We start from the raw sequence: 22,318 nt of genomic DNA, 5'->3' as shown, positions 1-22,318 counted from the left end.
TACATTAAAATACGGATGAATTAATTGGTAGCAGAGAGGAAACTATATATACAACATATATACTCAGTAAGTTGTACGCGCGTGCACAGGATATATTGATCGACTTTGGCATGAATTGATCGATGGGTGGATATAATCATCAGCTGGTCCAATATATATGCATGCGAACCTGATCACAGTTAATATAATCATGAGGCAGCGAGATCGATCGAGCGACGAGATTATTGAGGTTGAGGAAGCAGTACGGCGGCGCCTGCCACTTGGAGGATTACACCGGCTTCGAACACGAGCACATGCCGCGTATTGCCGTTGAATATCCAGCGGACGGGGCGGCCAGTGGCGACGTCGGCGTCCACGGTGTCACGCCCGATCGAGGCAGGATGCCGACGGGGAACTGGAAGGTGCGGCAGCTGGAGGCGGCGGTGTCGAAGAGGTAGGAGGTGCCATTCACCCACTCCACGTTGTACAGCGGTGGATCGCCGGAGAGCTGGTCCCTGACGATGTTAAGGTCGCGGCCATGCGGCCAGTCGTAGTAGATCTCGATTAGCTGCAGCCGCCCGCCGCCGCGGTCGTGGTTGGTCAGGTTGATCGACACCACCACCGCGTGGAACCGCTCCGGCCACTCGTACGCCGTCGACACCGGGGGAGTCAGCTTCTTGCTGCCTCTGGCCGCCGCGGTGGCGCCAACTCCGAGGAGCAGGAGGAAGAGCAACCACCACGACGGCAGCGTTGGCGCCATCTATCGTCGACTCTCACTACTCGCGGGTTTATCTTATCTCTCGGAGCGGCGCGCGGGTTAGCTACAGCTAGAGGATCACACAGTAATAATTAATAATTAACTAGTTGTAAATAAATAAAGGTAGTACTCGCTAGCTATGTTAAAGCCGGGTCGGACGAGGTGATATGCACGTCTGTGGCTGCAATGCACGGACCTAAGGCCCCGTTTAGTTCGCGAGAAATGAAAAATTTTGGGTGTCACATCGGACGTTTGACCGGATATCGGAAGGATTTTTCGGACACGAATGAAAAAACTAATTTCATAACTCGCCTGGAAACCGCGAGACGAATCTTTTGAGCCTAATTAATCCGTCATTAGGACATGTGGGTTACTATAGCACTTATGGCTAATTATGGACTAATTAGGCTAAAAAAATTCGTCTCCCCCTAACTGTGTAATTAGTTTTTGTTTTTATCTATATTTAATGATTCATGCATGTGTCCAAAGATTCGATGTGATGTTTTTGGGAAAAACTTTTTAGAAACTAAACAGGGCCTAAATGACTTCCATGGAGCTTTCCTATTCTTGATGGAACAATTAATAATAGCTTGAAAAAAAAGAGCAAACTCCAAATCGAGTGTTCGGTTTTTCTTACCAGACCAATGTTCCAAATTGGGTGTTTGATTTTTCTTACCGGTCAAACATTTCATTTGACCGTTCTAAAAATGTTAGGTCATATATGGTGAAAAAAATCAACCATTCAAACATTCAAATTTTTTGTGATACACAAGGAAAGCACACACATTAAAACATGTCTCTATCACGCGCGTATGAAATATCGAGGGTCAACAGATTGAAACATTTTTCTTCATCAGGATATAATCATGTGATTCTTATTGTAAAGATTTAATTACAATAAATACAACGGTGGGATCGGATCGTAGATCGAATAAGTAATTTAGGAGAATTTTTTTAAGATCATTAAATACATGAATGCATGGATGGATGGAATGAAGAGAGAAGACATAATAGAGGCATGTAGTTGCATCAATTTTGTGAAACACATCGGAAACACGGGTTGAAACGTGCCGCTATCACATATAAAATATTGAGTTTAATTTAACGGTTTCAAACACATGTTTCTCTTTTATCGGAATATAATCATATAATATTTTGTAGTAAAAATTTAATTACAATGAATACAACGGTGTGATCGGATTGTAGATTGGATAAGTAGTTTAGGAGATAAAATATTTAAAGTGTGAAAGAGGGAAAGAGAATAAACTAGTGGCTAGATACAATATTGCATACGTATAGTAGTGTGAGGTCTACCGATTTTTTTCTCTGCATCGGGCGGCCGAGGCCAGCAATATCCTAAAAAGGAATTACTCTTTAGATATTTAAAACTAAAGAGTGCATGATATTTTTAGTAGCAAGATTTTATTAGCCTAAGTTTATATATATATATGTTGTCATCTAGATCTCTAAACTCTCAAAATGTATTTTTGGGTCCCCAAACTCGTCATGTGTCATATAGGTCTAAACGGGCTCTAACCCACTCTATGAGATAATGTGGCAAGCCACAGTAACTCTTATGTGTCAGTGGGATCCACATGTCAATCATGTAGAAAAAAATAAAATTTAAAAAGAGAGAAGAAAATGATGTTTTAATTTTTGAAAAATAAATGAAAAAAGATAGGAGAAAAAATATGTCCTTTTTTTTCTATATGTGGCTGACATATGGGTTCTACTAACACGTAGGCGCCAACATGGCATGCCATGTCAGCACACGGAGCGGGTTGAAACCCTTTTGGACCTATATGACACCCGAGACAAGTTGAGGGACCCAAAAATTTATTTTGAGAATTAAAGGACCTAGTTGACACACCCACACAAGTTTAGAGACCGCCCGTGCACTTTACTCTATAGATAATGACCGTCTCCGATGGAGCTTAATTGTTTCTTTAGTTTGGACGAGGAATATAAGCTGGGCGACGATGGGGGCGATCGAGCATGATCTGCCACCAACCAGCATGCTTCACGAGCTACTATCTCCCTTTTTTAATATATGGTGCCATTAATTTTTTTACAAACGCTTAACCATTCTTCTGATTCAATATGTTATGTAAATATAAAAATAAATCATGCTTAAAAATCATTTGACGATAAATTAAGTCACCGTAAAATAAATGATAATTACTTTTACCAGAGGCGGCTAAATAGGTCCGCTAGTGAAAAACATCGGCACACTAAAACAAATTTACGACATTAAAAACCACCACCACCCACCGGATCTCCACATCCACCCACCCATCGCCTCCTCTTCTCCAGATCCCCCAACCCACCGCCTCCCTCTCTTCCTCCCTCACCAGTGGCGCCTTCCTTACCCACCGTAAGTCGTCGCACCAATCTCCTCCTCCATCCCCACTGGCGGCGGCGGCGACAAGGAGGGGACTCGGAGGTAACGCGTGGGGAAGAATCGGCGGTGCATGGCGGGGCTTGGCGGTGACACCGCTCGGCGGCGATGGTGACGGCACGTGATCGACCTCCGCGGATCTGGCGTCAGCGGGCCACGGAGAGGTACATCCACCGTCGGCTGCCCGAGCTCTCCCTCGCGGGCTCAGATCCGGAGGGTGGCGGCCATGACGGTGATGGCTCCGGTAGGGCGTTACGGAGGCGACGAAGGGCTCCAAATCCAGCGTCAGCGGGCCACGGAGCGGCGGAACCACCGCCGGCCGGCCGAGCTCTCCCTCGCGAGCGCGGACCTAGAGGGCGGCGGCCGTGGCAGTAAGGCATTAGGGAGGTGGCCGGGCTCGGCAGAGTGGGGTGGCATAGGGGAGTCTCTTCTCTTCGGGCTCGGCGGAGGCAAAGGGGAGGGGGTGGCGGTAGGGATGCAAGTGGGTAGTCCCGCTACCCGCATAAAAACCCGCTTGCTAGTTTATTTTTCATATGGTAGTACAAAATTTAGAAGAAAAAATGAACCAGAAGTGGGATAAGCGGGTTAAAAAAACCCGCTTGCCCGCCCCGCTTGCATCCCTAGGTGGCGGCGGCGACTCGCGCAGGAGGCGGACCAGCGGCGAGGACTCCTGCAGGCGCTTGATCTGGTGGCGATAGCTGGGCTCAGTAGAGTGAGGTGGTGCAAGGGAGCCTCTCCTCTACAGGCTCCGCGGTGGCGACCGGTGGCGGCGGTGACCAACTGTGAATAGGGCTCAGTGGTGGCAAGGGAGCCTCCATGGTGGGGCTAGGCGGTGGGCGGTGCATGCGGCCATGGTAGCCAGCGCGCACTGATTTTCAATTGTTTTTACCCCCAAAAAATATTTTCACTGGTGGTCCTCTTAAATTGTTGCCAGTGAAGATGGTAGTTTTGTGAGCGGTTGTATTAACATGCTGCCTACGAAACTTGATTTTCGCTGGCAGCCGGCTGCGTACCAGTGAAAATGCATTTTTCACTAGCCTTTGCTGGCTACCCGCAAGCAAAAAAATCAATTTTGACCGCCAGAAAAAACTCTTTTTCTAAGTAGTGGTGGACGTGGATCGTATCGACGCAGGAAACATAATTATTTTGCCTCTTACTTTGATTCAACCCTTAATTGTTTTGTTAACTAATCAAGCTAATTGATCTAATTGAGTGCTGGATTAGTGAACATGCATCCATCGGTGGATGGCACGCTACTAGCGAGATTGCTAAGGAGCGATCAAATTCGGATCCCCTCCCTTTACCTGGTTTCTTTTTTGGCACCATATTACTTTTCTATTTTAGTAAATTTATGCACTTAAAGTTTGTACATCTCAAGTTTACACATCTAAAGTTTAAAGACCCAAAGTTTATAAATCAAAAGTTTATATATCCGATTCAAATTTGAATTTGAATTCAAATATTTTTTATATATAGTATTTCTATACATCTAAAGTTTATACATCTAAAGTTTATAGACCCAAAGTTTATAAGTCAAAAGTTTACATACCCGATTCATGTGTGTGTGTGTGTGTGTGTGTGTGTGTGTGTGTGTATATATATATATATATATACATATACTTTGTTTTTTATTTTTGTAAAAAAAATTATAGTGTAGTAGGAAGAGAAGAAGGGAGGAAGAAGGGGGGAGAGAAGTGTATAGGGGTGGATGGAGATCGATCGCCCGTTAGCCAGCCCCTGCTACTAGAGCTAACCGGCAGGCAGGCCGGCACATGCATGTGAGGAAATGAGAAATGACGTGATATGCTACATATTTGTAACTAAACATGTATACGTGCAGTTACTGGAGCAAAACAATATTCAGATCGAAATTGAGACTGACAAGAAGCCAGGTGATCTATCGGCCTCTGCGTGCCTAAGTTAATTGTGATCCACTTATCCCTGGCTTCGATTGCCTCCTATCTTTTTCTCGATCGTCCTGTTCCTTTTTCTTTTTTCTCCAAAAAGAATTTAAAACAGAGAAACAAAAAGTTGATGTTGATGAAATGGACTTGTCTGAATTTGACAGCTTACCTGCCGCCATCTCTCTCTCTATGTATATATATCCACTTTTGCGAGCTAATGCCACACTCCCTCAATCACTCACACTTTTAATTCCACCTTTATGATTTCACTACTACAAAATGGGAAATTACTTATGATTTCACTTTTAGTTTCGTTGACGGAAACAGATTGCCTGCAACCATCGATGATGATCGCTGACGGTTTTTATGCCGCCAACGGATATATGTTTTCGCAAACTATGCCCTAGGAAGCCCATCAGCAAGAAACGTTTTTTCCTAGGCAGTTTGGTGTAAAAATTGATTCTCGCCGGTGATCCGTGACCGGAAATCCCTTCAATACAATTTTTTTTTTGTGTAGCTATATTTGTGGCGCCATATTTTTCATTAAAAAATAGTCGGCATGTATTTATATTGTAAGTCCATAAATTACATATGTAATTTTAGTGTATTTACAATGTAAGTCTCAAAATTACATATGTAAGTACTAAAATTGCATATGTAAATTCGAAAATTACATACTAATTATATATGTAAGTGGGGTGTAAATGAGGTATAACTACTGTGTAAGTGGTTGAAAAAAAATCGACTATAGCATATGGCGCCATATTTCTAGCAACTCTGTTTTTTTAGACTGGTCATCCTGGGGAGAGCTTCCCACCTGAATTTCAATTAAAAGGAAGTTGGAGTATAGGGACTTTAAGTTGTATTTGAACGGAGATGAGAGGATAGAATATGTTTATAGGACTCGATAACAGTCCTATCAGCATGGCACAGTCTTTCCGCCCACAGCGGTAGCATTTTTACAAGCGTATATATGTTTAATCCGCTAGTAATAAAAAGGGTTGTTCTCCACGAAAAATGTTTTTTTTTAAAAAAAATAGTGTTTCTCCCACCTCTATCTAGCTAGCTACTCGTGCTGGTACTAATTACTTTCACCTGAAAAACAAATAATAACCAGCCTCTGAAGTATCTGTTTAATTAATTAGGCACATCTAAAGTGCAGAAAGATCGATTGGGAAATTTCGGCAATTGTGAACTACTAGTGCTAGTAGATCTCACATAGGTAGGTAACAAAAGAGAGAGAGCCCTGCATGATGCAGTCAAATTAATCACGCAGCTGAATGCTGAATAATGTGTCTGCTTATTACAGGAAGAAAGCATGGAGTACGTACGAGCGTGCAAAACAGAAAGAAAGAAAGAAAGAACACCGAGAGAGCTAGGCACCCCACATGGGGATGCATGACATGTAGCGATCGAACGATAGATAGCTAGATGTGGCCTGCCACCAACTATCTTCTTCTTCTTCTTCTTCACTTACTTGTCCATCTTCTTTCTTCTTCTTCTCCACTTACTTGTCCATCTTCTTCTCCTCCTCCTACCTAGCTTATTGTTGTTGGTAGCTAGCGAGCTCACTCCTCACTCACTCTCTGCCCTTCCTTTCCTACCATACCTCTCAATTATTCCTTTCCTACCATACCCCTCAATTATTAGTAAGATCGATTATTAGTCCCAGTTAGTTGCTAGCTACAAGGAATTGAAGCAACAAGTTGTAGCAGATTGAGAGAGAGTTGGGAAGAATTACACAAGAAATTTAGAGAAATAGTACTAGCTAGCTAGCAAGAATATAGATATATAATGTCGATCAAGCACTGCGAGCAACACAAGGATTGCGAGCGGCAGCGCCTGTACCGGCGTTGCTGCGCGGCCATCTTCGGCATCCTTCTCCTCCTCCTCCTCATCGTCCTCATCGTCTGGCTCATCCTCCGCCCCACCAAGCCTCGCTTCTACCTCAACGACCTCACCGTCGTCTGCCTCAACGTCACCACCGGTGGTTCCTACGCCGGCGCCACCGCCTCCTCCGGCTACTTCTCCTTCCTCACCGTCACCATGCAGACCACCCTCGCCGCCCGCAACGGCAACGAGCGCGTGGGCATCTACTACGACCGCGCCGACGTGTACGCCGAGTACAAGGGCCTCCGCATCACCGTGCCGACGTCGCTGCCGCCGGTGTACCAGGGCCACCCGGACCTCACCGTCTGGTCCCCTTTCCTCTCCGGCAACAACGTCCAGCTCCCGCCCTACCTCGCCGTCTCCATCACCCAGGACGAGACCGCCGGCTACCTGCTCGTCACCATCCGCGTCGACGGCTGGATCCGCTACAAGGCCGGCGCCTTCATCACCGGACACTACCACCTCCGCGTCAGGTGCCCCGCCCTGCTCATCGTCAACGACGGCCGGGGAAGCTACGGCTCCAACTCCGGCGGCGGCAACGGCTACTTCAGGTTCCAGCGAGCCGCCGCCTGCGTCGTCGACGTCTGATCCATCCATCCATCTCCTCATCCTCCTCTCATGCATCCAACAAATCATATCATCCTTAATTAATTCTCCTCCTTCCATATATAATTGCTTGCTTAATTGATCGATCTACATTCTACAAGCACAGCCCTGATGAAGAAGCTATATAATTAAAAGCTCAGCTCAACTGATCGAGTGAGGATCGGAGTAATCTTGCATATATGCCTGCCACCAGTGGTTTTATGTATTTACAGTACGAATTAATTTGACCTTTTTCTTACTTAATTTTCATGCCTGTGTTTTTTTTGGTACTACGTACAGTGCCATGCTTGTGGCTAGCTGCATGGTTCAGGTGTACAGCTACTTGTAGTAATAATTCGCATATAGAGAGGGGATAATTAAGCAATTGCTACAATCTTGTAATTACTACTAGAATATATAATAATTGTACTTATCTTCACATGCATACTACATAGTTGCAACATTGTAATCAATTAATGTTCTGTTCATTTTTCAACAAAGAGTGTTCGTCTTCACCTTCAATTTATTTCTAGCTATTAATCAATAAATTAAACAAGCTAGTAGCAGAAATAATGCTAGGCATATTACAATTGATACATGAAACGTCCGTCTAGCTTATATATATATATATATATATATATAGATATATATATATATATATATATATATATATTTATTTATTTATTTATTTATTTATTTATTTATTTATTTATTTATTTTAGGAAACTACAGCAGTTGTCCAACGCCAGCCCGGAACATTAATTTATTGACAAAAAGGTATTACAGATGAAAATTACCTGCCATTGTTAATTAATACTCACTAATTAACGAGTTGTCAAAGGATTGGTCACCAGGTACCTTACCTAGCTCCTTTAATTTGTTGACATGCTAGTATCAGTACTCATCACTAGCTAGAAAGATCGATCTATATGTCCAGTTGAGTGGAGAAGTAGCAAATAAATTGATTGTCAGGAAAAAAGAACAAGAAAAGAAAAGGAGATGGTTGGGAGTTGAGATGTCCTTATAGTTGCATGATGACATTTCTGGACTCTTGCGTGCATTTGTCCAAACTAAGTGGGGCAAACACCTACACCCATATACATATCTCTACATGTATATATGTGGCTTGTTGCATCAATCTTATCTTCTTTGCCTGCACTATTTGATCCTCACAGCCGGCCGGTCCTAGGCCTATTTTGGATTGGAGGAATTTCATAAAAAATTTAGAAAAATTGAAATGTTTCTTATGAAAAATTCATATGTTTCGAAGGAGACCTTAGCAAAGTTGGCTTGGTCCGATCGTTTAGCCTACAGCTGCTTAGATGAAAATGGAACAGAAGTAAAAAATATTGTAGGTAAATTTTTTTTATAGTTGTGTGTTACTCACGATTTAAAAGTCGATGCCGAAAAATAAACTACGATCAAAATAAACTTTAAAATCAACCTTAAAATAAGTTTTAAAATTTTGACACCAATTTATAAACTAATGTGAATATGTGATACGCAATAATACAATTGCCACCAGGATGAACATACGAGAATATGTAACTGCCGGAATACAAATTCATGGATATGTCAAGATTAATAATTAATACCCCTGTGTTTCACAGAATTCAATTCCTTGGATTTTGTTTAAGGCACAATACTGGTGGGTTTTCTTTTTTCTTTGAAGGTTTACTGGGTGTACTTTGTTTTGGCCCTAGCTTGTTACTCGTAATTTGATTTTTGAAAGATCATATCTGTTTTGAGTTTTGACTAGTAAATTTTGGGTTTGACGGACTGTGTAATTAAGATCCAAGCAAAGTAGTTGGGCTGGGTGCAGATAGAGTGATAGAGAAGCAAACTTAAAAGGAAAATATCATCAATTCGACATGACATTGCACTACCAACTGGAGTAGTAATATCCGATTTGGAGGTTTAGCACCGTACACATACCATCAGCTACCCTGTTAATTTCTTCAAATAGTAGATGGAGATGGATTTTAGGGGAGAAACAGAAACCAGGGCTGATTATTACTAAATCTGTTTTTAATATATGTCGCCGTTGACTTTTTGATAAACTTTTAGTCATTTATCTTATTTAAAAATTTTATATAAATATAAAAAATATAAGTCATCCTTAAAAAAATATTTAATGATAAATCAAATCATAATAAAAAAAATAATAATTCAATAACTTTTTAATAAAATGAATGATCAAATATATCTAAAAATCAACAATGTCATATATTAAAGAACAAATAGAAGAAGTATTAATTACCTTTGGCTGCTCAAATTAAAAGGGAGGGTCCCATTCCATCGCAGGCGATAGTCGAGGTCGCAGGCTTTAGGGTGAGAGTGGCCGGCATTCCATGGACGACGGTGGTAGCTGCGGCGCCACCGCAGCCTAGAAATAGGAGGAGTTGCCAACTTGCCATGCCATGGTTTCGTGAGAGAGAAAGGAGAGAAAGGAGCGGTAGCTAGGCCCTACTAGTTGTTTGCTAAAAAATGTTCACTTTAAGTCACTCAAATAGAGGTAGAGTAGTAATGTACATCTATATATCAACCATAAAATCGGGTATTAAGCATTCCCTATATCCAAAATAAATGAAAATCAAATTCCTCTGCGGTACCAAGAGCTTTTTGGCTGACGTGGGATGCTTATTCAATTGGGTTTTCGTCCCACGAGGTGCCTACATGATGCTTATGTGTCACTAGAGGAAAAAACAATGGGACACACATGTAAGTGGGAATCCTGTTAAAAATAAAACATATATGTGGGACCCACATGTCAGTGGGTATCTAGTTAAAAAATAAAAAAGTGCAGTTGGACCAGGTGTCATCCTCACTCTTATCTCCTTCCCCTTCCACCCCCTCTCTCTCCCTAGCTACTATCGGTGTTCCTCGCGCATTGCACTCGCATCGACCGTGTGAGGCTACGAAGGATCTCGACAGAGCCAAGGGAATGAGAGGGGAAGCACGAGGAGGGCTGAGCCGGTCAGCGACGATGCGAGACTGACGTCCTCTAGCCCGCTATCATCATGCAGAGATGCCCCCTCCCCCGGCTGCCACTTGCGAGCCCAGTCCCATCCCACCATGTTGGGAGTAGGTAGCAATGCCACCTAAACCCGCCACCGATCTCATCCCGATGGTAGAGACATTAGGTGTTCCAATGGGAGCTGGTGGAGTGCCAGTTTGTGGCCCTTGTTGCTCCTTCCTTGTGGCCCTCACAAGGTTAGGGGATTCGTGTGGTGGCAGGGTTCTTTGCAACCGAATAGGCTGTGTTGTCGGAGAATCTTGCCCTGGTAACATCCCTCGGCATTGGCGTTGTGGCTGCCAGCTCAGAGGGAGGGGGGAGGGGATAGGTGAGGCTTGAAGGGAGCACCTCCTTGTACTGCCCTTGGTGCCCGGTGGCGGTGGACAACCAAGACATCAAGAGGAATATAAAAGTGTAGAGAGAGGGGGAGATGATATGCGGACCTCACTATATTTTTCTCGTAGACTTATGTGTGGGTCCATATCAGGGACTTTCATAAGTTGGGGCTATGTATGCACCACCTAGACGCCACGTAGGATGATGATAATATCAATGTGCCACGAGGGCACCATGTCAGTCAAAAATCACCGTCAATATAATATATAGATAAAACTCGACCCCTAGTTGAGGGATGTGATCAAGGAGAACTTTCTCTTGTTTGTTAAACTGTTTGATGCGGCCCATTTCCAGTTGGGCCGTGGCTGGAAGTAAGTGGGCCATGATGTGGCTGGGCAGGCTAGGCTGGTTAGGCCTTATCTTGCAGGTTGCAGTGGGTACGTTGCCAGTTCAACGCATGCAAAGAGGGGCATAAGCATGCAGCGCCTTACTCCCCTCGTCTCGCATCCAATTCCAGTCATCTGGTCGATGCGATCGAGGTAGAATGGGAGCGGGCGGCGAGGTTTGCTACCCCTGCCGGCGGTCGGCGGTGTGCGGCGTGGCGAGCTGCGTGGTGGCGGGGATGGGGTGCGTGCTTGTGGTGGCGATGGTGGTGTACCTCATGTTCCGGCCAAACCTCCTGCACGCGACGGCGGCGGGGGCGGAGCTGTCCACCTTCTCGCTGGCGCTCAAGGAGTGGACGCTGAGCTACAACCTGTCGGTGGGGGTGGACCTGACGAGGCACAACGCCCGCCTCGCCCTCCGCTACCACTCCATCGCCGCCGACGCCTACTACCACGACCAGCGCTTCGCCCACGCCCTCCTCCCTGACTTCTCCCAGCCCGCCTCCACCAACACCACCCGCATCACCCCCTCCTTCCAAGGCCGCCACCAGCTCTTGGGCGGCCTCGCCGCCGCCGCCTTCCGCCGCGAGGACACCGAGGGCATCTACTCCATCCACGTCACCATGGCCGCCAAGACCGAGATCAAGCTCACGCCGTCCGCCATTATCAGGCTGCCCGGCCCCAACATCAAGCTCGACTGCCCCCTCAGGCTCCGCCTCCACCCTTCTCCTTCCAACGCCACCACCACCACTAATAATCATAATCCCCACCACTTCCACCCCACCACCTGCCACATCTCCTACTGATCCAATTATTACTCATCTCTCTTTAGAGATCTCTCTCTCTCTCTCTCTCTCTCTCTCTCTCTCTCTCTCTATATATATATATATATATATATATATATATATATATATATATATATATATATATATATATATATTCATCTTCCATTCCATGCAACTATATATATATGGCATTTATTTTCAGTTCAGTATAGTTAACCCTACATACTTACTTGTTCATTGTTAATTAGTTACTTTGGCTGACACCTAGTTACTTTGACATCGATTGGAACTGCTTTTTCCTTTTCTCCCCTAACTGTATGTCCAGTACTCGTTTCTCTGTAAATCTTAAATACTACTCAAATAGTTATAAGAAAAATCTGAATGACAACATTAACTGATACTCGTCTACATCCACCAAAAAAGTCATTTTCAAATTTGATCCACAACATGAGTAATAAAATACTACTAGATTACACCCTAATTAGTAGTACAAGCACTATTATTCATAGTCAGATTTGTTATTTTTGTCTCAACTAGAAAAAATGCCCGTGCGTTGCAACGGGTGAAGTCTATTTTAATTTTATTATTGTTTTATGGTTTAGTTGTCACACCCCAATCTGATACCGCCGTACAACGGCACCTGATAGGAGCGTGTCGTAGGGAAAACGGCGCGAACCGCTTCCTACAAAACCGCGATCTCGGTACCAGTCCTAGGACATAGTGCTGGTACCCACGGTGACAAATATGAATCATAGCAATCTTTAAAATAAATAGAGGACTTATTTACCTTAACTTAGGTTGCAGCTCAGACAGCCCGAGAATACAACCGATGACACGGACGAGGCGAACACCAACAACAGCAGCAGCGGAACCAACGGTCTAATACCCAACACCACAGGCGACGGCTGGGAACCAGGACGAAACCCTAATCTTCACTTCACTTTATCTTCTCTTCAGGGCGGAGGAACTATATATATATATATATATATATATATATATATATATATATATATATATATATATATATATATATATTTATATAGAGCAAGGGTGAGTACTTTCGTACTCAGCAAGTCACGGGAATTTAGGTGTTTAATGCAAGCTTGGAAGAGAGGCAAGGTTGTTTTGCAAATCTTTTATTTGAAGACATTTTGAAATCACTAAGTGATTTATTTCTTTCTAAGTTTGGGCCGAAAAGAGACTTGCGTCTCGATTCGACTTTAAGAGATGTTTTTCAACAGCTCATTTGGTAATGTACCGACCTCCCGGGTCAGATCATTACTTCTCGGCTCCCAGAGCCATTCCACTTGATTAATCGGCTCCCAGAGCTTCTTTCATTTTCTCAGACTCCCAGAGTCCAGCTGCCCAGCAGCATAACAATCCGCTTCCACTCGGGAAGCCTAGTCTATGATGCCCGCAGACATCCCGAATCACACAGATTCGTTTCTGACCACTCAGGTCATCCATCTGCCACATAGGCTGATTCTGGTTACGATTCCCACACCACAACAACTTTTCACAAAGCACAGGCAAACAAATCTACGCAACGGGAACCACCTCACATCTGCCCATGACCGTGGGCACGGCTGTTCGAACAGTTAGTTAACCTCTGCAGAGGGGTACACTTTACCCACAAGACACGAACTTACTCCAGACACTGGTCGGTGTCAGAGGTTCGCGACAAAGCCTTTCCCAAGCCGACCCAGGGTTACCTCATGCCACATAGAAGGATCAAATCCTCACGTAAGTATAGGCCATTTTAGGCATTCACAAATCAACTCCAACCACCTTGATCGGTAAGTGAGCAAGCTTCTCGTCATTGCCTTACCAGGAACCCGGTTTGTCCGACCCCGCCCCGGCGTTCCCAACTATTGGCATGCGAGGTTTCCCTGAACCGACTAGTTACTTAGCCAGGGTGTCCCATTCCACCTTGTGGTTGCACTTTGATTATGTTCGATGAGTTTCCCACAGGAATCGGTCCTTATATGCGAATACGGGACAGTGCCACATAGGCACAACCCCCGCATCGCGAGTTTTCACAATTCATTTTATTTTCAAACACACCGACACCACATGTCGGGTTTTGAAGGCTTCACAAACCCATTTCCCAAGTTTTCGACAAACAACGGTGTATGTGGGATATTTGGTATACGCGCTCAGAGAGCACGAATACCGAGGTACCACAAGGGTGGAGCGACAAGGAATCAGGGTAGTACGACCTACGGAAATTAGTGCGACTACTGGGTAGGTCCGTCGGTTTGGCACGCAAACCGAGGCCAAGCAAGTTAAGTGTGTGATTCTAATCATGCAAGTTGCAAACAAAATAATAATGACTTTTCAATTATAGGGGCAATTGATCAAAGGGTGACTTGCCTTGCTCAAGGCCTTCACGGAGCTTCACGAATCTTCGAGATAACCACGATCGACGAAAATCCGCAACCGTAACTATACGCAAACAATAGAAAACCTAAACAAAAGACCAAAAGAAGGATCCTATTTAGACTAATTAATAGTGCCATTAAATAGATCTCAATTTTATAGAAATACTGGAAGTGGAACGGAGTCGATCGGAGCTACGGATCGAGAGATATGAATATTGGAAGTTTATCTGAATTTTCTGGACAAGGAAATGATTTGTCGAATTTTTCTGGAATACGAGAGATGGTTTATTGAATTCGTGGAAAAGAATATTCTTGGAATATTCTTTAATTACTCATTGACATGTGGGGCCTACAAAAGGTGAGAGAGGAGTAAATTGGGAGGGAGCAGATATGGACTTTTAGCTCATGAGAGATGGACACTGACTTGGACGGAGGGAGGAAATATGGACTTTTAGGCCGAGCGTGAGGCGCGGCCCAATGGGTTGAAGGAGGCTCGGCCAAGCCATTGGGCCGGCGCGGGCGCAAGGAGGCGGCCCATTAGGGGCGCGCGGAAGGGAGAGGGGGCGGTCCGGGTGGACCGAACCCACCATGCGAGGTCCCGGGTGGGGCCCGCATGTCGGCGACACGGTTCACGGAGGGATGGGAGCACGCGGGCGGCGTTTAGGGTTTCGGGTGGATGCGGCTCACGATTGGTGCGCCGGGTGGACCGAGGCGCGACGGGCCCACGTGCAGCCGCATGGCGCACCGTGGTCCGTGCGCACGGAGGGGGCTAGCCAGGCTGGCCGGTTTGACTCGGTCTAGCCGAGTTGGCACCGACGTGGCGCCTACGTGGCAGCCACGCGGGCCGGCGAGAGGAGAAAGACGAGACCGACCGGGAGATGGACGGCAGGCGGCGGCGCGCGTCGGCGGAGCGGCCGCGAGGCGAGGCGGGAGGAAGGGAGACCACCGGAGGGAGGGAAAAGGAGACGCAGACTCCATTCCTCGGCTCGGATGTGGCCGGAACTGGACGGAGGCGGCGGATTTCGACGGCGGCCACCGGCGGCGAGCAAAAGGGGGAAAACACGCCGGGAGAGAATGGGGTCAATTCGTGGTGGCGGGAGCATCTCTAGGACTCTGGGAAATTGTTCTCGGGGTCGGATGGGGCGGAGAGACTCTGAGAGAGGCCGGCGACGGCGAGGCGCGGTGTGGGGAAGGGCGGAACGCCGCCGGGGAGGGAGAGGGGTCCGGCGATCAAAGCGGCGGTTCGGGAGTGTTCTACAGTGATCCAGGAGGGTGACAACGAGGAGGATTAGGTGAAGAGCTCACCGATGGCGATGAACGGCGTCGATGGCGAGCAAACGGGAAGCCGGCGAAGGAAAACGGCCGGGCTTCGGGGAGGGCGGCGCTGGGTCTGGAGGATGGTGTTCACGGCAGGCAGCACCGCGTTGGCCGAGCGGCGACGCAAGGCGGCGAGGAAGGGAACACCAGCGACGGAGGAGGCCGCGGCGTTGGGCGAGCGTTCTTGGCCTGAGAAACGGTGCGATGGTGGAGAGGCTAGGAGCCGAACGAGGGAGGGGAGTGCGGGTTTTATAGGTGGAGATGGGGCTTCGAGGGGAAGGAACCAATGAGGGCGGTCAAGGGGAGCTCGGCTGGCGGCCTCGCGGTCAAGTGGCGACAGACGGTCACGGGAGGCAGAGGATGTGACGCTAGCTGAGAGGGGGAAAAGCAGAAAAAGGGGGAGGGGAAAGGAGCTCAGCTCCTTGTCGATTTTGGACGAGGAGAGGGAGGATGGAGCGCGTGGGAGAGAGAGGCGCTGCCTCCGCGTCTTTGGACGCGAGCGCACAGAGCAGCGGGGTCGGGCGGTGACAGGGCACGGGCGGCGCGGGCGCTGACGGCAGCGGCGACCAGGCGGTCGGCCACCACGGCGCGCGCGCGCGGAGCAGCTGGCACGGCCGAATTTCGAACAGCGGCGGCCGGAAATCGGCACCGGTGGGGGAGCTCGACGAGAGAGAGAGAGAATAAGAGAGAGAGAGAGAGAATAGAAGGAACAGAGAGAGCTCTCTCTCTCTCTCGGCCATGGCGCACGCGCGAGCACGCGAGGGGAGGAGCAGCGGGGAAGGTGGGCCGAGGGGAGGAAATCCGGCCCATCCAAAACATGGGGAGGCTAAATAGACTTATACAGAGAATTTGAGTTGGGAGGTTTGGGGCTTGGATTTGAATTGAAATTCGAATTCAAATTGCATGTTTGAACTCAGCTAAATATGAAGGAACCAGGGAAGGGAGATCAAGGTGAGAAATTGATATTTTCGGGATAGATTTGTATTTGGCGGTTCAAGGGATTATTTGAGAGGGATCCGAAGGAAACCACATATTTTCGGAGTTGGGACAATTGTTTGGAAAGGAGTTCGATGGTCAAGGGAGCTCGGCTGGTGTTCACGGGTGGCAGCGGCGGTTTCGTGGGCAGTGCGAAAACGGCGACGGCGTGGATGCGTTGGACGGCGAAGGCGGTGGATCAAGCGGCGGAAATCAAACCGCGGGAGCGCGGGCTGGCGCGGTCAAGGAGAGCGAGTTGGCGCGGTCGGTCAAGCGGCGTAGAGGCAGTGACACCGGCAGTGGTCGGGAAAGGGAAAAGAAGGGTAAAAAAGGGGCTTGGTCCCTTGCCATAATGAGGAGAGGGAGAGTGAGGAGGAGGAGGAGAGGGAGAGCAGCTGCTTCTCCCACTCTTGGACGGGTGCGGCGTGGGGTGGCGGGGGGGCCATGGATGACGTCGGCGATGATGGCGGCGGTCGGTTTGTCATGGAGCGGGGGCAAGGCGGTCGCACGTGGCGTCGGCGGCGCGAGGACTGATGGCGGCGGCGTTCGGCCGGTCGGCCACCTCGCGAGCGAGCGCGCGCGCGACGCGGGGGTGCGGCCGGATTTCGAACGGCGGCGGCGGGAAATCGGCGCCGAGGAGAGGGAGATCGAACGAGAGAGAGAGAAACAGCGAGAGAGAGGAAGAGGACGAGAGAGCGAGAGAACTCTCTCTCTGCTCGGCTCACGCGGATGCATCGCACGTGCGAGAGGAGGGAGGAGGACGGCAGAGGGAGGAAATGGGCTGGGGAGGGGCGTTCGGCCCATAGAACTTGGGGGAGGCAAACTAGACTTTCACAGAGAAAACTGATTTGGATAGAATTGGAGAGATTTAGGGTTTGGATTCGAATTCAAATTTGATATTCGAACTCGAGGGTTTAGGGATGTATCAAGGGAAACTCAAGGAGAAGTCATGGAAAAGATACAAAAGGAATACTTGGGTATTTGTTCTCGGGAATATAAGGTGGAGTCAAGGAAATGATTTGGATGAGAAACGATTCTCTCGAAATCGGGAGAAAGATTTGGCAACGAGTTCAAGGAAGGGAGAGAGTGACTTCCGGAATTGGGATTTGGATCTAAATTTTGATACTTGTACACAAGGGTTCAAGGAGACGAGTAAGGAAACAAAGTGGGAGTTTGATACTTTCGGGAATGGGAACAATTATTTGGGGAGGATTCAAGGGAAGGGATTGACTTTCGGAATTTGATTCCAGAGACTTGAATCGGAAGAGGAATTTTCGAGGTGGAGGATTTTGATTTCGATGAGAGGGAACAACGGGATTAAATTGGGATCCTTGGCACAACTTAGACTCTCACACAAAGAACGAAAATTTTCGCAATTAGGATTTTACCGAGTTAGTTTTTAACGACTCACGAAAAGCGGAGCGTTACATTAGTTAAGATGAAATTCTTTGTCGGAGTTCGCTTACATATATATATTTTTAGAAAATCATGAGCTGCAGTTAGGAGTCCAACGTCTCAAGTTAGCATGCGAGTTTTTTTAAACAGATTTCTTATATGATTCCTTCTGTATTACCAAAAGTGAACGATCTTACAAACCAACTCAAAGACGGATATGTATTTCCAAAAGCAAACGAACTTAAAAACCAACTCATACACGGATGATGAACCAAAATACCGGCAAAAACATCTTCATCTTTAATTTTTATAATAATAGAGATAGAGAAGAGATATAGATTAAAACCAAAACATAAAATTAAAACCGACTCAAACACGGATGACGGACCGTGGAAACATCTTCAATTTTTATAATAGTATATATAATAGACTTGTATATGTTATATTTAAACCTGTATGTTGTGTAATGATATCTCACACAATTACATATCTATGTTATTAATATTTTTTAGAATTTTGTATAGCCATTTAATTACATCACATAGCTAGAAAGAACAAGGTTGCCTTCGCGTTAGTAGTGGACTAAGAGAAAATACCCTCTGTCGCTCACATGTTTTTTGAGCCGCTAAATGATATTTTCTTAATAAAAGAAAAGTTGCTTTCAAAATTTTATATTAATATTTTTAAGTTTAAAATAATTAATACTTAATTAATCATATATTTTCTCCGTCTTCTACTTTACTCCTGTCAAATACACCCTATTGTACAACCATTTATGGGACAAAATGACCTTCCCCGGTATATCGATCATTGATATACTGTTTTTTTTTCACGAACGAGTAAAAAGATTGTACGTCAATAAATTAAAAGAATAGAGTTTTTGTTACACAACACAATCAGCCAGACCGGCTTATGCCAAGGAAGGAAGAAAATAAAGACAAAAACCAAGGAAGAAAAAGAAAAACTCGTACAACGGATAACGCTACTTCAAACAGCGGGAGGGGGCAAAGCCACGCAACACTCCTAACAAGTATCCAAAGTAAGCAACGCCCACTAACGACCACAACGGCCCTCTGAAAGGATGGACTCTAGAATCACTGAGACCGAAGAAAGCGCAGAGTCAAAAACTCTGGAGTTGTGTTCCTGCCAAGAGACCAGAAGGACCAGGGAGTCGAAACTGGCACGGAGGTGATTAGGTAAACATGACCTAGAAGATGGCCACCAGTCTTGAAGCCAGCTGCCACTGAGGGGAGAGAGGGCAATCCAGCCAGGAGGCGACAGCACCCGTAACCAGACCTGACGAGCGAACACGCAGTCGAGTAGGATGTGCTTCGCCGTCTCAAGCTTCTGAGCGCAAAAAGGACAGGCCGAGTGGCTATCGATGCCATATTTCTGGATGAGATCAGTCGTCCAACGGCACTGCTGAAATATACAACATTGATATACTGTAATTAATGATGTCTGATCGACCGTCTTATGTCCAATGATCACAAGCTAGCTGCTCGCCCCAGTATATACAATTATCGATCTCATCTCATGCATCATTGTTCCAGTAGATCTCAATCGATATATAAATCAACATAGCAAGGCAGCACGCCTGGCCTATCTAGGCTAGCTGTGCTGGGCGCTCACTAAGGTGGTGTTTGGATCAGGAACTTAACTTTAGTCCCTGTCTTTAGACACTAATTTAGAGTATTAAATATAGACTACTTACAAAACTAATTATATAAATAAAAGCTAATTCGAGACAAAATTTTTAAGCATAATTAATCCATAATTAGAGAATGTTTACTGTAACATCACATAGGCTAATCATGGATTAATTAGGCTCAATAGATTCGTCTCGCAAATTAGTCTAAGATTATGGATGGGTTTTATTAATAGTCTATGTTTAATATTTATAATTAGTATCCAAACATCCGATGTGATAGGGAATTAAAAGTTTTAGTCCCATCTATCTAAACAGGGCCTAAACACTACTATACCACTCATTGAGATATGGATAAATATCAGACATTCATATTTTATCCTACAGTAGTTTCAGATTTGTAGTATCTATCCCCGCAAAAAAAAAGATTTGTAGTATCTATAGAGTTTTGCATTATATATTTTCTCTATGAAAAACTATGTAGTGCGTCACATAGTAGATAGAGAGATATGCATATGCCATCGATTGATGCGCACATGTATATACTCCCTTCATTATAGAATAAATAAACTTAGTATGAAATGTGATATTCTGATTTACCAATCTGGACATATCGTAGTAATAATTAAGATGTATCACATTTCATCTTATAATTTATTTATTTTAGTACGAAGTGAGCATGTCATAGGGAGAGATCGGTGACTGACAAATTAAAATATCACACGTACATATGGTGATGGCGATCGACTCCGCCTATTCACAAATTGAGAGGGGAAACTGTGGATGTATGAAATTCGAATATACTAGTATATGATGTACTACCACTGGAGTAGTTAATAAAATGCACGCTCCAATATATAATTAATCCATTGAATTGATTAATTAAACGAACATTAATTACCGTAGATGTGTGGATCAATTATATATTAGTAATGTCGTAGCTGATGTTCTTCTTCCAGCTTGATGGAGGAAGAGGAACAGGCGCTGCAGCAAGAGGAATATTTGCCTTTGGCCGCCGGAGAGGAGGAAGAAGAAGAAGCAGCTGGCGAGGCGGCAGCAGAGACGAGCAAATCGAGGAAGGCGCCAACGATGAGGCCGTGTGTGCTCTTGACGTTGGCCCGGAGGTACCACCCCAGCATTTCCTCCAGCCACCGCCAGTCATCAGCGCCGCCGCCGCCGCCGCCGCTAGTCACCATCGCCTCCATCGACTCCCGGAAGTCGCGGTACGGGTTCGACGACTCGATGGTCATCGCCGTCGCCCCGCCGAACGCCTCCACCTTCTTCTTCGTCTTATTGGCCTTGGCCTTGTTGAGCTTGAGGTCGGCGGCGGCGGCCGGGGACGCGTCAGGGTCAAAAAAGAGGCGGTCGGAGCGCAGCGCGCGGGTGACGGCGTCGGCGGAGGCCGAGGCGTCGGACGCCGTCCTGCTCCTGCAGCAGCTGCAGGTGGAGCTGTGGCTGTCTCGAGAGGCGAAGGAGAAGCCCGCGGATAAGTAAGCGGAGTTCATGGTCTTCATCATCGTCTGCTGCTGCTGCCTGAAGGAGAGTGTCCTCGGCTGCTTGCAGGATGGCCATTGCCACGCCGCCGCCGCCGCCGACGACGACGACGACATATTGGAGCACGACGAATACGAATACGGCAAGCCACTAGTAGTAGTGGATGTGTCCCTGCCGCTGCTGCTGCTGCTGCTGAAGAGAAGAGAGGTGATACCAAGCTTGGTCTTCTTCTTCTTCCTATTCACCATGGCTAGCTAATGTATTGATATGGATGGGATCAGACAAGATAGAATTCAGATGGACCGTCCGGAGTTCATGAGAAGCTAATAAGTTAGCTCGTGTGAGACCGATCGATGTAGCTAGAGAGAGAAAGAGGATTTTAGGCACATATATGTGCAGGTAGTAGGAGTGCACTACCATATATATGCATATATATTTAACTAAGCACACTATAGACATATGATGTGTCGGGGACATATCCTATACACACCAACTAGCAAATGTCATAGAAAATTCTTAAAAAATTAGACGCATGCTTCCAATAGTATTATATCTATGTGTGAAATCTTATTTTCAAATTCATTATATTTTAGCCGTAACAAAATTCTGACAGATATTTACCCTTAAAACTGTCAGATTTTTCTCTTTTTTTAGCCTAAAATATAATGAATTTTAATATAAGACTTTGCATATATGTGTAATACTATTAGAAATAAATATCTATTATTTTAAGAACTTTTCGTAACATTTGTTAGTTGATGTACACGAGAAATTTATGTGCATAGGATTTGTTCCCTGGTATATCTATGTACAACTTTTATTTTTTTTGAAGGGATTGTGTACAACTAATTAAGCACTAGAGTAGTGCACTTAGAGCAAGGTTAATAGTATAGCCAACTACTAGCTTCAATTCATCTATAGCCAATCTAATAGCCAATTTATACAATAGTTGCTTACTATACTATTAGTATATGGTCCCACCTGTCATACACATGTTGCGTCTTAGAGTCCGTGCTACAACTGGCTACAGACCTGTAGCCCACTGCTCTTCTCTCTCATCTTTTATCTCATTAAA

The 22,318-nt window shown here is 45.8% G+C and overlaps 4 protein-coding genes across 5 annotated transcripts; 2 read left to right on the top strand and 2 right to left on the bottom strand.

Annotated features, from left to right (window-relative positions):
- Positions 1 to 847, bottom strand: LOC4344426 (uncharacterized protein At4g14100). Its single transcript, XM_015793418.3, has one exon. The coding sequence runs from the start codon at positions 737 to 739 to the stop codon at positions 269 to 271; it is 471 nt and encodes a 156-aa protein (XP_015648904.1). The 5' UTR covers positions 740 to 847; the 3' UTR covers positions 1 to 268.
- Positions 848 to 6,311: 5,464 nt separating this feature from the next.
- On the top strand, positions 6,312 to 8,035 carry LOC4344425 (NDR1/HIN1-like protein 1). Its single transcript, XM_015795388.3, has one exon. It carries the CDS (start codon positions 6,833 to 6,835, stop codon positions 7,514 to 7,516), a length of 684 nt encoding a protein of 227 aa, XP_015650874.1. The 5' UTR covers positions 6,312 to 6,832; the 3' UTR covers positions 7,517 to 8,035.
- A 3,452-nt stretch (positions 8,036 to 11,487) lies between these two features.
- LOC136351404 (NDR1/HIN1-like protein 2) lies at positions 11,488 to 12,054 on the top strand. The gene has a single exon (XM_066303488.1). It carries the CDS (start codon positions 11,488 to 11,490, stop codon positions 12,052 to 12,054), a length of 567 nt encoding a protein of 188 aa, XP_066159585.1.
- Positions 12,055 to 18,941: 6,887 nt separating this feature from the next.
- Positions 18,942 to 21,634, bottom strand: LOC107276772 (transcription repressor OFP13). Of its 2 annotated transcripts, none has more exons than XM_015795387.3 (2): positions 20,651 to 21,634; positions 18,942 to 19,523 (listed from the first exon to the last, which is right to left on the bottom strand). In XM_015795387.3, the coding sequence occupies exon 1, from the start codon at positions 21,489 to 21,491 to the stop codon at positions 20,676 to 20,678; it is 816 nt and encodes a 271-aa protein (XP_015650873.1). In that variant the 5' UTR covers positions 21,492 to 21,634; the 3' UTR covers positions 18,942 to 19,523; positions 20,651 to 20,675. The 2 variants fall into 2 exon arrangements, with proteins under 2 accessions (XP_015650873.1, XP_025883401.1); XM_026027616.2 differs by having other exon boundaries at positions 18,942 to 19,520.
- Positions 21,635 to 22,318: the final 684 nt, after the last annotated feature.

This window comes from Oryza sativa, chromosome 8 (assembly GCF_034140825.1).
Source record: "Oryza sativa Japonica Group chromosome 8, ASM3414082v1".
Lineage (NCBI taxonomy): Eukaryota > Viridiplantae > Streptophyta > Magnoliopsida > Poales > Poaceae > Oryza > Oryza sativa.
The sequence above is the reverse complement of the archived record's forward strand: the minus strand, read 5'-3'. Positions and strand labels throughout refer to the sequence as shown.